At 37.0% G+C, this 17,472-nt stretch overlaps 1 protein-coding gene across 1 annotated transcript in view; it reads left to right on the top strand.

The window, feature by feature from the left end:
- ATP2C2 (ATPase secretory pathway Ca2+ transporting 2) overlaps positions 1-16,224 on the top strand; it is a 629,254-nt gene extending 613,030 nt beyond the window's left edge. The window contains exons 26-27 of the mRNA XM_044081473.1: positions 827-968; positions 14,707-16,224. Of these exons, the coding sequence (XP_043937408.1) occupies positions 827-968; positions 14,707-14,822 (258 nt within the window). The 3' untranslated portion in view covers positions 14,823-16,224. The remainder of the gene's footprint in view (positions 1-826; positions 969-14,706) is intronic.
- The last annotated feature ends 1,248 nt before the right edge of the window (positions 16,225-17,472 follow it).

Genomic DNA, 17,472 nt, shown 5'->3' with positions numbered 1-17,472 from the left:
GTTAAAATGAGACCACTTTGTGGCTAAATACATAAGTTTAATTCAGAACTGCCCCCACAAATAATGATGCACTTTAAAAACCTAGAGAAAATGTTAGTGTTGGGGAAAAAGTCCCTCATCAGGCAAAAAAGTTTGTGTGAAAATTGGTATCACATAAATAGCAAACGAAAGCATACACGATGTCACAGTGATGCCATCTGCCTGTTTGTCATGTCTCTGTACAGTCCTCCATTTTTCTCCAGTAACACTCACCCTGTTGGGTATTATTACTTGTGGTTTCAGCAGCTACAGCACCACTAGATGGCAATGTGGTACCATGTGTATTACCAGCTTTTACATGTTCAGTAAAGCAGAATGCAGCACACCGCTGTGATCTCTAGTATCTGTCCATTTATAACATTAGAAGATGCTTACACATTGGTATGTTTACATTGTGAATGTGATGTACTACTGATTTGATTTTTGTTTTGTAGGTCCCTATAAATCTGCATTTGCTGTTCAGTTATGATTATGTGTGTCTTGCAGCATATAACTGTCACTTTTTTGTAAAAACCAGGGTTAAAATAAAATTGCTTCTTACAGCCTTGGGTCAGTATTACTGAATGAGAAATAAACATGATTTAGCTCATTAACTATCCTCTTAGAAATTGTTTACATTCTGCAAAGTCTTGACTATTCATTTAAGATCCACTGGTTATTAATCACTTATGACAATATTCTGCATAGTCACAAAGAGCAGATATATTTATCATTTCATTAAGTGGATGATGGCTTTCAGACCAGGTCAAATGATAGTTTCTGATTGATATTTTCTTTTTCTTTGCAGACAAAATCTGTTTTTGACATTGGGCTTTTCAGAAACCGTATGTTCCTTGGTTCTGTACTAGGTTCCCTTTTGGGTCAACTGGCTGTTATCTACATACCTCCACTACAGAAAGTCTTCCATACTGAAAATTTGTCAGCTCTTGGTGAGTCACAAAATAAATATATATCCAAATAAATTCTGACTTATAAATTAAGTATTGCCTACTACAAAAAAAGTGATTTTTGTCTGAATTAATACACAAAAGTGAGAAATCAAAGGAATTGTTTAGTGAAGCGTAATTAGGATTGTTTGGGAAATGGAGCTTTACCAGACATTGCATTGTATAGCTGCACACTCTAAGCCTGTTCGTTGAATCGTTCATTAATTTTCTGATACCAAGTTTATCCTTTTCAAGGTTTGGAGGCAATGGATGTTATAACAGCAACCAAAGGGTGTAGGAGACACCCGTTCATAGACTAGTCACCAGTCCATCATCCCAGGACACACACATACATGCACACGCATGTATGAATACACAGATCCTCATGCCTATACAGCATGAGCACTTACCAATAATTTGAAGAAATGCCAGTTTAGTTGTGGCAGGTTTTTAGGAGATGGGGGGGGGAACCACAGCACATAGCAAAACCCCACAACCAAATAAATAGAGGGAAGATATGCAAATTCCACATAGAAGACATTCCAGCTGAAAACCAAACTGTAAAACTAAGTGCTGTGAGGCAGCAACATTAATCGCTGTACACTACAGTGCTTACTTCCTCGGTTTTGTTTAAAACCTGGCCGTTTTTTTAATTATATAACAAAAGCATTTTGAAATTTCAGTGATTTGGAAAATCATATTTATGTTTATTTTATGTTTATTTATTTTTTTAATCATGTTAGTTCCACTAGGCCTGGGGCCTGTTTTCAGGGTAGAACTGTGGTGGTATTCATACTAACTAGGGGAGGGTAGGCTTGAAGTTAAAAAAAATGAGTAAAGGGTTAGGGAAAGTTAGTACATAAACTTAATTAATTTGTTCCAACAGAAGTAATAGTATTAAGGATCTGGTGTGGCAAGAATTCTGTGATAACTGAACAATGGTATAATATCTTGCTGAACATGAAAAGTATTGCATGGTTATGAAAGACATTTATGAAATCATTTAGGAGGACTGTATATTTTATAAATACTAAGACAGTGGAAAAAATTAGGGTATTTAGAAGGAGTATGCAGGTTTCCAATGGTGAAATTTAAAGAACTGTTACAGAGTGTGTTTACTTCAATATGATGTTCAAGATTAAATCCAGTAAAAAAGAAGGGGTTATTTAATAAAGAGGATAAAGCATGTTTGGGAATTATAAATCCAGTAGTACATTTAGTGTTTTCTGCATTTGTTGTGAATTCTAACACATGCAAATATGAAAATAAATTTGTGTTAAAATACTGTCTAATTTTGAATAATTTTGAAATAAGCCAAATACATTAAAGATTAAAAAGGAAGTGTTAATGAAGAGATAAAAGACTAACAAAAATAACAGTGTTACAAAAGTTAAGAATAAATATGGTAGGAAATGAAAGTAGATAGTGGCAAGAAGAAATAATGGCAATTTTTTATTATATATACTCAAGGGAGAATGTGCATACTAAGATAAAGACAGCAATAAAACTAGATAGAGAAGATCTCCTTGTAAAATAAACAGAGTATACTGGAGGAATAGGTTTGTATCATAGAGAATACTGATTCCATGGAACCATCTTCTGTTCCACATAATGCAAAGTACTTCTCCTAATTGATTCAAATGTAATTTGGATGAGTGGATAAGCAACCATAAAATTACCACCAGTTTAGCACCCCTGTCCCTCATGGATAGGGGAAACATGTAAATGTCCCAACATATCCTTGTCTGGCCTATCTCAAGGTTATTTGTATGTAAAATATAAGGGCTAAAAGCTACCATGCGAATGTTAGGCTTCGCTTCTTAAGATCCTCACATAGCAATAGCTTAGTAAGTACTTATGAACATGTGAACTTATAACATTTAGAAATAAGAGTAGAATTAATATTTTTGTGAAGGTTAATGTTGAACTGGCAGTTTATTTATTTATTAATTTACTACTTGTTCACCGGATACGTGGACTGGTCTATTGAACTTTTACAGTTATGACCAAAGCTCAGAGAACAGAAAATACATCACAGTTTTTCAATCAACATTATTATATACAAAATTAGTACATAGCAAAACTCAGAACAGAATGATAAGACTGAATGAATAAAGTGTAAGATTAAAATGATCCATTGAGAAAAGAAAAATATACAAAATCCAAGCTAAGTTATGCATAAAATACAGTGCACGTATACATATGATACATAACGTCATATATGCATGTAAAATATATGCTTTTAGTTGTCACATTAAGAGGCTGAGACAAGTTTCTTAAATACATTTTTCATGACATTTTCATGATTTTTCTTGGACAGCGCAGTGGTGCAGTGGTAACGTTGCCTCACTGCAAGAGGTTCTCCGGTTCAATTCTCGGCTGGAGTGCCTTCTGTGTGGAGTTTGCATGTCCTCCCTGTGTTTGTGTGGGTTTCCTCCGGGTGCTCTGGTTTCCTCCCATGTTCAAAGACGTGTCTGGAGTGTTTCTCCCCAGGCCTCTGCTGAAAATTGGCTACGTTCCAAGTCAGACTTTCTCGGTTAACAAATGTTAAATAAAAATAAAATGACATAAGATCGTAAGTTACCTGATGGTAGGATTTTCAGTTAAATTCAGTACAGAGATGCTCTTTAATTGCATATTTGAAACATTTAATTGTTTCCAGATTTTTGATGTCAGTAGGCAAATGATTTGAGGTAGCATTTCCCAACCTAGAAAAGGCTCTTTCAACTACAGCAGTTTGAAATGGAGGGCATCGTAGAGAGAAATTGTTGTCCTGTGTACTTCTGTGTATGTAAGGTTTGTCTTGTAAATGTAGTTTCACTCTTAAGAGGGGTCAGAGACCATGTTTTACAACCTTGTAAATTAAAGTACTATGGAAAAAAGTGTCCCTAAGAGGCACCGAAAGCCATTTGGAAATTTTTTGCAAATTGAAATGGTGCATCTCAGGGTCTGCTAAGAAAATGACTGCAGATTTTCTTTCTCAGCAGTCTGTATAGAGTGAGTATTGCAGTCTGAATGCTTAATGAGAAAAGGAAGGCCATGTTGGGTATTCCCTCCAATGGAGCTATGGAAGTTTGCATTGTAACTTCCAATGGATGGAACCTAAACTTTTCTATAGAATTAAATCATGTCATCACATTTCAAACAAATGTTTATATCTCTGGAACCACAGGCATTACTAAATAAGTGTAAATGCAAACTCTTCAGCATAATCTCTTTTTACAGCGGAAGTATTATCTTGGTTCTAGATCTTAAACTGGATTTTATAAGTTACAGTAGTGCGTCATATTTTGTAAACAACTTACAATATTCAAGCAACCACTCAAATTACACACCTACCATCAGCATCATTTTTTTCATCTAGTTGAGAGCTTTCATATGAGGTTAAGCGGTTCTGTATGAGCTACTTGGTTGCTGAGTTATTTAGGAAAAACATGTTTGTTTATAACAATCTAAATAAATATTATTCAAACAACAATTAATATATCTTTGCCTGCACTAAACAGAGGTGAAATATCAATACAATTGTATTTGCCATTGTATGTGCTTTAAGATGAACTATTTTAATACCTTGCATACAGCATGGTTTGTGGATTAATGCAAATAGGAACAAGCAATACTTGATACCTAGAGGATGTGGTTACACAGAAACAGAAGGAGGTGTCACCTGGCTGTAATGAGTTAAAACATTTTTAACAATGGCCCAGCAAGCATCATGTGAAAGGAGGTGACTGATCTTGTAACATATGTTTAACTGAGTAAAGACTTTTTAGTTACAAAATCTGTATGTGTGGTAAAGGAAAGAGTAGAGTTGAGTATTAGATCTAGGTACCAGCAAACTCTGCGGGGTTCTTGTGGGGCACCCAACCACAGCAACTTGATCAAGGTTAGCACTAGAGAGAGCAGTCCATATCGGATTTTAAGAAGAGCTAATGCTTCTGATCTTCAGGAATAGTTTTCGCTTTCAAGGAGCTTTATAAACACCTGCAGAACAGCAAATACTATAACTCTCAACTTCTTTGCTCAATAATTCTGTGCAGTTCCCAAAATAATAGCAGAATAAAGGCGCAAAAGCAGGAACACATTTTAAATATTACTCTAATTCACTTAAAAAGTTAGACTGTGTGCATCAATATACATTTTTTTGGATAATAAGATGTATAAAATTCTTATATCTGGATTTATTGACTGTCTGTAATCTTGAATAATTTACCAGCAAATCAAACTTTTTACAAAGGACAGAGCAAAATTACAAGACAAGATCAGGGAAGGCATGCATTACTCTTCAATGAGGTAAATAAGTGACTTACCCCTGCTTCCCAGTTAAGACCTGTTTATCTTCTCAACAATTGTCTTGTTAGTATATTGGGAGCTACTGTTTTGTCAGCTTTGAACATTAAGCCTTTGACACATTTTATGTATTCCTTGAAAGAAAGAAAAAATAAAACTGAAATTCTTTTCTTACTCGTGATTTTTGCTTAGGGTGCCATTGAATTAAAAGGTTGGGAAATGCTCTAAAATGCACCTCAGAGTATATATAATCCCTATGACCTCTGGGTGCAGTAGCTTAATTGAGTCATTTCCTAAATGGTTATTACCGTGCTGTCTTGGTCAGGAAAGGGATGTTAAAAGGATGCAAGAAAAACAAAAGCTGAACAACAACACTGAATTTCTTTCCTTAATCATAATTTCTATTCAAGCCATCATTGCCCAAGAAGGTGTGTGAAGAGGAAAAAAAACTTCAAATGCACTTCAGGGCGTACAGAAAAAGTTGAAAAGTAAGGCAAAATGTCAGAAAAGTAATGTGCATCGTATGGGGGGAGCCAAGAATGGGGGGGTCAATGGAGGATGTGTGTATGTAGAGGGGAGCTGAAACAGTAGGCAGTGCCTAGGGTGCCATTCCACCTAACTCCAGCCCTGTACATAGAATTGTTGCAATGCATCACTGTTGCAACTAAATGCCAGTAACTGCTGATGTCCCTTTGTGAGATGGGCCAACATAGTGTGGTACACATGCCTGTGGTAATGTAAGAGCACTGTCGCCACAGGTCATTCTGTCCATACTACTCCTAAAAGTTTGCAGCATGAACTAAAAGGCTGCTTAGGAGGGGTAACAGTGATGGGGTGATACTTAGCTTGGAAATGTCTAGAGGGCCTCCAACTTGACATTTGCTGGGGGCCCCAAAATGCTAACACTGGCCTTGGGCCTAGGTACCTCTTCTCAGTGACATTAGGTGTTGTATTCTCATTAAGATTTGTTAAGCGAATGGGGGAAATAGTGGGTCATTTCTTAGCTGTGGCAAAGACTAAACTATGAGATTGGTTTTCTTAGGGTTAATTAGTAAGTTTGTTAGTAGTGGTCCAGGTGCAAATTGTGAAGTGTTCTACAGCTGCTCAAACCCAAGCTGCTAGAATTCCACTGGCTCACAATCAGAATGGGTGCTCAGATTCAAATGTGAGTTCACAAGCACAGCTGCTAAAATGGACATGCACAAACAAGTGCTTGCCATGGATGAGGTAAGTGAGGAAGGAAAACGGGAAGGGACACTTTACATTTAGGGAAGGAAGGGGAACTTTAGCTTAATGGAGTGAATGGAGGGAATTCAAAGGTTAAGTTTAGGGAGGGGATGAAAATGTTATGTTTAGGGAGTAATCAAGATATTAGGGTTAGGGAGGGGTGGGGGATTTTAGGGTTAGGGAGTGAATGGAAGGTTAAGGTTAGGGAAGCAAGGGGGATTTTAGGTTTAGGAAATAACTGTAAGGCCAGAGTTAATAAGGGGAAGGAGATTTAGGTTTTGGGAGTGAACAGCAGATTAGGATTAGGGAGGGGAGGGGGATTTTAGGTTTAAGGAGTGATTAGGGTTAGGCAGGGAATGGGGATTTTTAGGTTTATGGACCATTCAACATTTACATTTAGGAACTAAGTGGAAGAGTAGCTTTAGAATCAGGGTTCTGGAAGGGATAGTTATTCTTCCCTTAAGCTTATGCAGATCAAGTTAGGGCACTTGCCAACTTGAGCTAATGGTAACAGAAAAGTATGTTGAGAACTAATGGTACACAATCACTTGTAGTAGACCCAAAATTGTCATGTAAGTTGGTTTGCAGGTCTGAGTGCATAGTACTCAATTGCAAGGGCAGCATTTCATCTGCAGACGTTATTATCCTAAGATTTGTTAATTCTAGGGAAAGTTCATTATTTTATTTTTATTAAGCAGGTAGGTGATCTAGACTACTGGAGGCCTTCGTTAGGCATGATCTACTTACAGTAAAATGTGAAAAACACATAAATTACAATATACCAAATAAAAGATGGAAATACACAAATTACAATATAATGAAGATCATGTGACGTACATCAAAAGGAAAGCTTGGCACAACTCTTTACAGAAGAATGCTTAGTACTGGTCAATCCAAAATGCTTTGGAGTGAGATCACTCTCCGTTTTGTAGAGGAACCACACCAGGATTAGCTGTACTGTCCAAAAGGCATTCCTCTGAAACTTACTACCAGCAGCATAACTGAAGACTTTAATGGTCACAGTAGTGGTCTTCAGACAAATACCCTATTGCCTGTTGGTCTGGACGTGGTTTGTTTCCTTCTATAATGTCATCTGTGTAAAGATAGTTCTATATCTGGAAGGCAGAGCCAGAGCCACAGATACGTCATCTGTCAGAGCCAGAACCATAGAGTCAGAATCACAGATAGGTCATCTGTCACCCTGGGTAGTTCCCAAGCTGAACTCTCCTCAGCGTAAAGATGAGTCCCAAAAAAAAGTCTTTCTTCAAGTTGAAGAGCAGAAAGAAAAAGAAAGAAAAGGGAACTGTGATCTCGTGGAACTCTCCACAGAGTATATGCAAACTCCTTAATACAGTTACTAAAACACTAAGACACTAATTGCATTTATTTAAGAAGCAGTGATAACACCCCAGCTTCTTATATGCATGCCAATACTGCATATCCTCTCTCCCCACTGACAACTGCCAATTGCCTGCTCCAAATAGTTTGCACCTAGGTCAGCTGCTCACTTTTCCCTAATTTGGTTATGATCCTAGGCAGAGCAGCCTTTTCATATATACAGAAGAATTTTATTTCATTCCTAAATCTGTTTTGCAACAAACTATAGCTATTCTAGGCTTTGCTGTATCCTCTAACAAAGGAAATGGCCTTATGACTACAGTGTTGCCCTTATCTTTTTGCAATTACACTTTGAATCTCTAGCACTGCCCACCTCCACTTTGGCTCTGGAAGAACAGTGTTAAAAGGTAGCATCTCTGCTGTTAATCTTATAAAATCCTTGGTATACCATCTGCCTTTGTTTCTAGACCCATTATCCCACTTGGACTTATTGAGTGTATCATCTGCTTTTATATATAATTCAGCTACCAGAGTAGGCCCTTGAGTGTTTGTTCTTAGACTGATGTAAATCTCATGGATTCAAACAGTGGTTATCAGAAGTACTTACAGAAAGACACACTGATTTTACTGCATTTCTGACCTATACAGGCACTACACATCAAGGGAAAGTCATTTAGTTAGTTTCAATCTGTTCCATCTTTTTAGAAGCACTCTGACGAACCTAGCATCATTTTGTTAATGGGGTTTATGACTCTGAAATGAGGCAAAGTACTAGTAGTTCTGAATTTTACTTCTTGCTTTTTATAAATAAGGTTGACAAACTGATTTGAAGGACTGCTGAGTTCTTTCGAGAGAAAAGTTAGAGGTGGCCCAATCATTCCGCAATACTGGGAATTCTTTTATTGCATAATTTGCTGCATATGTACATGCCAACCATCAGTTCACTAAACATCTGTCATCCAGGCAGTCATGGGGGTTCTTTGTGCTCTCACTTGTATCCCAAAAAATGAGAACACTTTTTAAATTTATGAATTTAGCCCCAGTCCACCGGTGGTGATATGAACATTCATGTCACTGCGAGGGCTATTTATGTACCCTCAGACCATACATGCATGCTCCCCGACATGTACCAAAATGGGCAACTATCACTGGCTTGGATGGCCATTCCCATATCCTTCAAACCAGGTCCTCCTCTGCATGCCAAGGTTTCACTTACTGATGGGGCCCTAGCATTAGAGCTACAGCTGAAGTTGGGAGAGAATCCAGTGCATGCCCCCCCCCCCACACAGAATGGGTGGGCATGGCCATTTATCTGTGATTGTGCTGTCAAGTGCCCAAGTTGGTAATTGACCTTGGGACACATTTGTTGTAGTCAGGATTTTATCCTCCTGTGCCATCACTAAAATTAACAATGGAAACTTCACCCACTGTCAGTGCAAAAGCTGTCTAGAGAAGGCCATAATTCAAGCATCCATGAGGATACTTTTTACACTCACAGTCATTCTGATAATGAGGGGATTTGTAATACTCCTAATCCCATCCCTGGGCAGGGAAACATGTGATTCATTTCACCATGGAGACCCATAATGCTTTCCCATAAACGCACACATTTCTGCACACCTACACTGAATGCTACCACCACAGTGGCTTGGTGAGCATAATAGGCATTCCCAGAGCATGCACTTGCATTGCTGCCCCTCCTCTGAAGGATCACTGCAATATTCGGCCAGCTCTGCTCTTCCTTCCACCAAGGACAGTTACACTCGTCCTCCACTGCCAGTATCATCAGGCACCCAAGCCTATAATCAAATTTGGACTCACCTGAACTGTCATTATAGCTGGTTATTCTCCAAATATGCCACACAGTCTGACCCTACTTATGTCTGCTGATTTACAGACCTGTAAAATATATATTTTTGGCTATTCACAATTTGTACTGTTAATAGCACAAAACCTTACAAAATGAATGCTCTTGAACATTTTAATGTTCATTTTCTGCATACAAAGATGAATAACAGATGCCACAGACATCTACATGTTTTTAAGACTTGTTAAACACAATATCCACAATATCAGGTCCTGTACTCAACAGCTTAAGGCTTTATGTTTGCTGATACTGCTTTTCTGCAGTTGTTTTGAATGCACTCACTTTTGAACCTTTGACTTTCTATGTGATTATTATCAACAATTGATGAATATCTTTCATGAAAATTATGTTCCCCTATTTAAGCAGAGCAATCATTAGAAGATTTTTAAAAACAAATAGAAAACTAACAAGAAAAACAATGGAACACAGAGCAGAGGATATATGATACAGTTTGTTGGACCAGTAAGCTACATTTGTGGTTATAAGACAATACAGAAAAAAAACTGCCTAACAAATAGAACGTTAGCATCAAAACATTCTTCCTCACCGAGTCCTCGCTCTGTACTATTAGTTCTACAAGATTATGCAGTAATAGCATTAATCAACAGGGGATAGAAACCATGTGTCAGAGATATCGCTTTATCTTTTTGAAACAAAGTCCACTTTCAGAGCAGACAACTAATGTCTTTCTTTTTCCATTTTAATTTAGTTTTTTTTATTATTATTATTATTATTATTATTATTATTTTTTTTTTTTTTTTGCTCTTAAACAAATGACCCCTTCATTTTCCATCAGAGGAGTAAGGGTTGGCCAAGAAGTAACAGCATTTGGGTCCATAACTCCACTGCACATGTTCTGTTTCATTCACAGTTCTGCATGCAATGGGCATATTGGGAATGGTATGCTTCACTTTAAAACAGCACTCCCATTTGATGCCTGATCTCCATTGAGAATTCTACCCCAGGAATGACTACAAAGACATGTGCCTCATCCCCTAAAGGGTGGAGAGACAGCAAAGTCATGTCAGTTCTCTCTTCTCCACTTCAGCTCCACCAGGTCCTCCAGAGACTATTCAAATTTGCATTGCCAGGGATATAATCAGAGCTTCATCCCTCTAGGCCAATAGTGTTTCCCCCCCCATTTTAAAATAGTTCTTAGACTTTTGGAAGCTTAAACGAGGTCACATGTTTTGGGTCAGACTTAACTGGAGAAGGAGATAACAACAGGAGTAATGCAGCAGCCACATCTGTAGTCAACAATGCTGTGTCCTGTAGTAGATTTATTTACCAGCTGCTCAACGTAATTTTTTGTTTATTAAGTCTAGGAATATTTGGTCATATCCTACATTGAAGGCATGTGTGCCCCAGTTTACTGAAGGCTAATGAAGGTCAAACAAAATAAGGAAGTTTTGCTAGAAGGGAGATTAAGAATACTGAAGAATATGACATAGAAATTAGGGGACAAATACGTTATTCTTAGTTGACAATTAATCCTATCTAGAGTGATTTGTAGTTCATTTAGTTCAGTTTGTGAGTCCCTAGGGATCTGCCTAGTGGTAATATTTTCCTCTACAAATATGTAGAGGCCACCACAGTTGCCACTGTCTCTGAAGACATGAAAAGTGCAAAACCCTGGTATAGAGGAAATGGTCTATATAATTTTAAACCAAGTTTCAGTAACAAAACAGTCATGGATGCTTTCCAATGCAGGACAAGATCAGGCTCTATATTGAGCGGTGGCATGGTAATGCGATCTGACTTCAGAACTGACATGTTAGTTACTCTGCAATGAAGTGATACACACCCACGCAGGTGCTGATAGGTGCAGGGCCCAAAAAATATCAACAAAAACACAAGACAGCCCACACACAAAGTTAGTTCTCCAACCTTTAATAATGCCTTTAATAAAAGCACTGATGAAGGCTAGGTGCCAAAACCGGTATGCTGTGATCATTATATGTGTTGTGGTATATATCCTTATACCATGCAGATATATATAGTTGTTCTAGCTATATGCCATTTTATTAAAGGCATTATTAAAAGGTGGAGAGCTGATTTTGTATGCAGGTTATCTTGTGTTTTTTTACTCTGCAATGTCCATTAACTGGAGTCTATCTAGAAAAGGCACGGTAGGGCAGTAAAGGCTTTAGACAGTTTGAAAAAGCCTTGAAATGAGAGATGCAGGCCATCCTTAGCGAAGCAAGCTAAACTGTTAAAGATTTTATCACATGCTGTCACATACTGTATCCACCTGGAATGACACCGGCTGTTCAACCAATTATAAAACATGAATTACCCTTGTAATTGATTAGTTATATTATTTATATATTAAAAATATTGGGATGATGTGAGGTGTTGCCAGCTATGCCAAAAGCAGTAGGGCAGTGGATGTGTGACATATACCAGCACAGCTAGCTGGAATTTTGTGAAGACTTATGTGTCATTCATATATCAAACTGATTTGTACAGTTGTTTGTGTTGAAAAATGTATTTGTAAAGTTGCTTGCTTCTGGACAGAAAAGAAATGTCCATGTACATCAGACTGTACTGTATTGTAACTGTTTAAATGTTTATGTTTTAACAGAAGATACCGGAAGAGAAGAGGTTAATCTCAAATGTTGAAATTATTAAGAAATTAAATTATTGGGCCTAGGTCATAAAGATGTTATCTCACAGTTTTGAAAGAAGCCAGTGGCACAATGTTTGTAAGAAGCATGGTTTGTTAGTCTCTGCTGGAGGAATTGAAGTTTGTAATTATTTTATGACTTCCAGAAGCTGCACCAGATCTGAGCAATGCTCTTGGTTGTATTATTGACATACAAGTGCTAAATCATGGCAGTTTCTAGCAATGGGGGGGGGGCTAGAAGCCACATGACCAGATGTATGTGATGGCATTCTGTGCAGAAACAATGTTATAATATTAGGTGAGACAGAAGTCTCAGAGCAGTTTACATTTGGAACCTGACAGAGAAAGACCCCTCACCTACTTTATGCTGCATTGCTCTAGTAAGTGACCAGGGAATAGTAATTCTTTCGACTTGTCAGGAAAATATAGTGAGATTAGTTAACTATTGTTTTTTCTGTATCTGTGTGAATCTATCTGTGTCATTTTAATATTTCATGTGATTGAAACTGGTGTTTACTGTAAATAGATATCTAGTATTTTCATGTTCTTTTCTTATTTATTTTGAAATATATTTAAACTTTTTATTATGGCTGGTCTGTTAGAGAATATTTTAATCTCTGAGAGTACTTGCATATATATTTGGTTACAGCTCTGGACGCTCATGAAAGCCTTGCTGTTTGGTCAACATTACTATTTGCATTAATATTAATTTCACTCAGTGTAATTGGGTACTCTTGCAAGAGCCTTAGGTAGCTGGCTTTGTAGTGTATGGTGGCAGTGATAACTAGCTTATTGTCTGGGCAGAAGTGGGCACAGTGGGTAAATCTGTGCCATACTTTCCCAGAGGTGTGTGTGTGTGTGTGTGTGTGTGTGTGTGTGTGTGTGTGTGTGTGTGCGTGTGTGCGCGCGTGTGTGTGTGTGTGTGTGTGTGTGTGTGTGTGTGTGTGTGTGTGTGTGTGTGTGTGTGTGTGTGTGTTTGTGTGTGTGTGTTTGTGTGTCAGTTATTTGGAGCAGGTACACAAAGCACTGGTTTCACAGAGATGAAGCTGTAGGACTTGGCTTGGACACTCAACTGAGGACTTAACCCTATAACTGTGCTGGTGGGTAGCCTGATTTGGGCCCTGGAGGGAGCCAGCTATAAAAAAATCCATACCCCAGGCCGACTGTGTTCTCTGTGTGCTCTTAAGGGAAATTGTGCTTGATGCAGAGAGGTCTGCATCTGGAAATACTGAGTGTATCCATTCCCATTCCATGTGAACATCCCTCTCCGGTGTCAGTGGTGAGGACTGAGGCTCCTCGATTACTGGCCCAGAGTGGGGACATCACAGATATTAGTGTTGTCTTAGTGGGTGTTTGCTTTTCTTATACCTGCTCCTGAGCACAACTGATTTCTCCAACACTTTTCAATTCACAGGGAAAGTATTACATATTTTTGTTTCATCAGTTTCCCCAACCACTAACAGGGAAGCATTCTTATTCATTTTCTTCTTATCTTTTTGATAAGTTGTTGTTGATTTGCTTGATCCTGTTTGTTCATTTATAGTTTCTTATGGCATTAGATAATTTTGAGAAAAGGGGAGTTTGCCCATTCTGTATTAATAAGCAGTGGTCACTCTATGAATGGTACTTTGGTCTTGACTTCTTAACCTTTAAATGTGGCAACTTTTTTTTCTCTGACCTAATATTTATTATTTCTTATAGCTGCTCCTAAGGTTGTATTTTTATAAACCATGTTTCTTTTGATTTTTAATACACATTTAGATTAGCCACTAGTTATGTCTTTTCTTTGCATTCCTTAATTCACATTTGGGTTAGCCACTAGTTATGTCTTTCCATTGCACTCACTTTTTCTAATGACAGAAATGCATACATGATTCAGATGGGATGCGTAACATCTCATTAAGAAGTGGTAGGTCTGAATGGATAGTATTTTGTAAGATCATATAGCTATAATGAGTATCTCATTTCTCCCTTTTTAGTAAGAGATTGGAAAATAAGCTATCCTGAGACTGTCTCTTTTTTTTAAGTCATGGAACTTAAATTTTTGTTTCTCTAAGAATTTTAAAGGATAGTAGTAGCTGTAAGATTACAGTGGTGTGCTGGCCCATTATGTTGAGATTTAACATTCTCTAGAACTATATCATCATTAACTAACACATACAGTAATGTCAATATTACTACAGGCCATGTGGTTGGACAATTTTACTAAAGACTGGATTGTGCAAAATACCTGCATATACTAGCATCTGGGAATAGCTCCTAAATGGAGATAAGTGAAATGTTTTAACTGAAAGTCTTGTATCTTTATTCAGTGACCTGTATTAGCTCACATAAATTTAAAATATTTATATTACTATTGCAGTGCTGATTGCATTTATTGTTTTTCTCAACAGATCTTTTGTTTCTCGCTGGATTAGCCTCATCTGTTTTCTTTGTGTCTGAATTTGTAAAAGTGTTCAGAAACTGTTGCATATCAAGAAAGGACTACAAATCAGAAGATGCAGTATGACTGTGATGCCAGTGATGTTCTATCAACATTTACATGGTGCCAAAGAAAACACCTTTGTACATGACTGATCGAGGTGTATTTAATGAGATTAGAATACTGATGAAGCTAAATTCATCCTGAACATGTTTGGACTACAAATCTTCCTCTCTCCAGGCTGACATCATTTCATCACTACCCCATCTAACAAAATGTGACAGTGGCCTCTGAGATAGTTAATAAGCCAGTGGAAGGTGCACCATGATATTTCTGTGCAATACATTCTTCAGCTAGCCCTGAAGAGCTTCATTTTGTAAAGACGGTCTTCCCAATTTTTTGCAGAACATAGATTCAGTCCCAGTCTATTTCTGTTAAAAGTTAATGCAATTTCATTGCATCTTGTTTTACACCCTCACTTGTGTGTAACTTTGACTTTTTATTCACTTTTCCACACTGTTTACTTAATATGAAGTACTCTTGTATTCCCTGCCTTTTCATTTCCTATCAGTCATCCCAAGTGTCATTTATTCCATTTTGCTTGCAATCAGAACTGTTTATTTTTGAATCCTTGTTGTCTGTGAAGTTCCACCGTAAGTCATTGTATGGTTTTCTCCCTGCTTGGAACCTTCTGGCAAATGAGTTGGGAGCAGTCAAGCTTCTCATGGGACAGATGTGCAATGTAATAATAGAGAGTACTTTCCAAATTTACTCAACTTAAGAAAAAAAATCCTTTTAATTACTTGTCTTCGGAGGAGACATTAAAACTTGCGGGGTTTCACAAAAACATTCAGCTGGTAAGATCAGGTTAACATGTTCTTTCATAAAAGCAGAAGAAAAGAGCACCGTCACTGATGGGATTCAAGTAATACCTTGTAGGAAGTGTTCATCTTCCACATTTAAGATAATAAATCCCAGTCTCCCAAACCAAAATGACAGAAGTCAATATTTTTAAAATGTAAAGGCAAAACAATACATTTCACATGAATGCAAGAAATGGAAATTGGGGATTGATTTCTGAAATTTTGCCGCTACAATCATTTTTAACTAAATATTAATGAATTTTCTAAAATATTAACTTATGAAAATGGAATCTCTGTAAAGTATTTAAACTTTTATAAAGTATTTGAAATAAAACATGGACCACAGCTGCAAATTCCATGTCCTATAAAGTCACAGTTTATAACTAGCTATCTTGCAGTGCCTATTTGTTAGTAGCAGTAAGCAGACAGATCAGTGAGTGTGTACCACCATACAGTACTGTACTGGCTACTAAAAGTAATCTTATAGTGCATTTCTGCTGCTACCAGTGAATGTATTTTAAACTATTTATATATGTATATATATTTTGTTAGAACAAATGAATAAAGCAAGAAAGCAGCTTTACAAAAGCTCATATCTGATCAAATAAAAACCCATCTCTACAATATCAATGCATTCCTGAGATTTTTTTTAACATATTGCTTAACAGCTGGTTTGTAGTCTTTTGCATATCATTGTTCTTGTGGGTCCTGGTATATTCCAAACCAGACATTCATGCACACTACTACTTTGTTACATTTTGGCTAATGGATTAAAAACAAAATCCACTTCTAAATAATGATTTTCAACATGGTTTGGACATGTAATCAACACTACCCTTTTGAGAGTCTATTGTATACCATAAGGTATGGCTGTGAGCCATTATCTATTACATTATTTGCCTGATCTATGGAAGGAAGTATGTAGAGCCATACAGCTCGTTTTGTGCTGTTGTGACAGTGACCTTTTGTGGTATACAGCTATGAATAACACATCCTTACACACTTTGTATGTGCCACCTATGTATGATTAAACAATGGTCATCTGCAGATCAAGGATCCTGTGCCTTCACATGATGAGCTATACACTTCCAAAATGTTATGAACTACTGGTTTATACTGGCAATGTGACACTAATACACAGTGTAGGTAATAAATATAATTTGAAGTTTCAGTGATGATGGAGTTCTTTATTCCCAAGATGTTTGTTTATTAAAGAATCCTGTCAATATTATAATAGTGCTGTGTATCACCAGTAATTCACCATCCACTGCATGTGGTATAGTAAAAACATGAAATGGGACGTGATTTGTTATAAAAACATAATTTTAGCCTCTATACAACTGACAATAATCAACATCTGAGTATGATTAAGTGAACTCAATATTTTAATGTTAAATGTCATATTAAATATTGATGAAATAAAGATGGAATCTTTGTGTAAGGAAATGCAGGATCAAATAGGCATTTGCAGTTAGTTTGGGCCAGATATATATCTACTTTTACCTTATCTGATAATGCTGTACCACTTTAAGTGTACAACAACATTGTGCAGGTTTATCCCAAGGTTTTGCTCTGAATAACTGGTCGAGGACTATGGAAAGTAAAAACTACTTCCTTTGAAAAAGCAGTTCAAGTTTAGGTCTAAGGAAATATAAAGAAATGGCTTTTTGTAACATGCAGGTCATAAATGTTGAAAACTGCCAGAGTTGTGAAGTTATATTTGACAACTGAAACACTATGTCATTTAACTTGTTATTTTCAATGGTTTGAACTATAATTATCAGTATTTATGTAGAAGCCCTTCCATTATTTTGCATTTCTGTGATGTAGTGCATTTACACTAGTGTACAAAATCACTTAACATCTTTTGGGAT

Source organism: Protopterus annectens, chromosome 8.part0 (assembly GCF_019279795.1).
Source record: "Protopterus annectens isolate FY-2018-M chromosome 8.part0, PAN1.0, whole genome shotgun sequence".
Lineage (NCBI taxonomy): Eukaryota > Metazoa > Chordata > Ceratodontiformes > Protopteridae > Protopterus > Protopterus annectens.
Note: the sequence above shows the minus strand (reverse complement) of the source record. Positions and strands in the feature narration are given on the sequence as shown.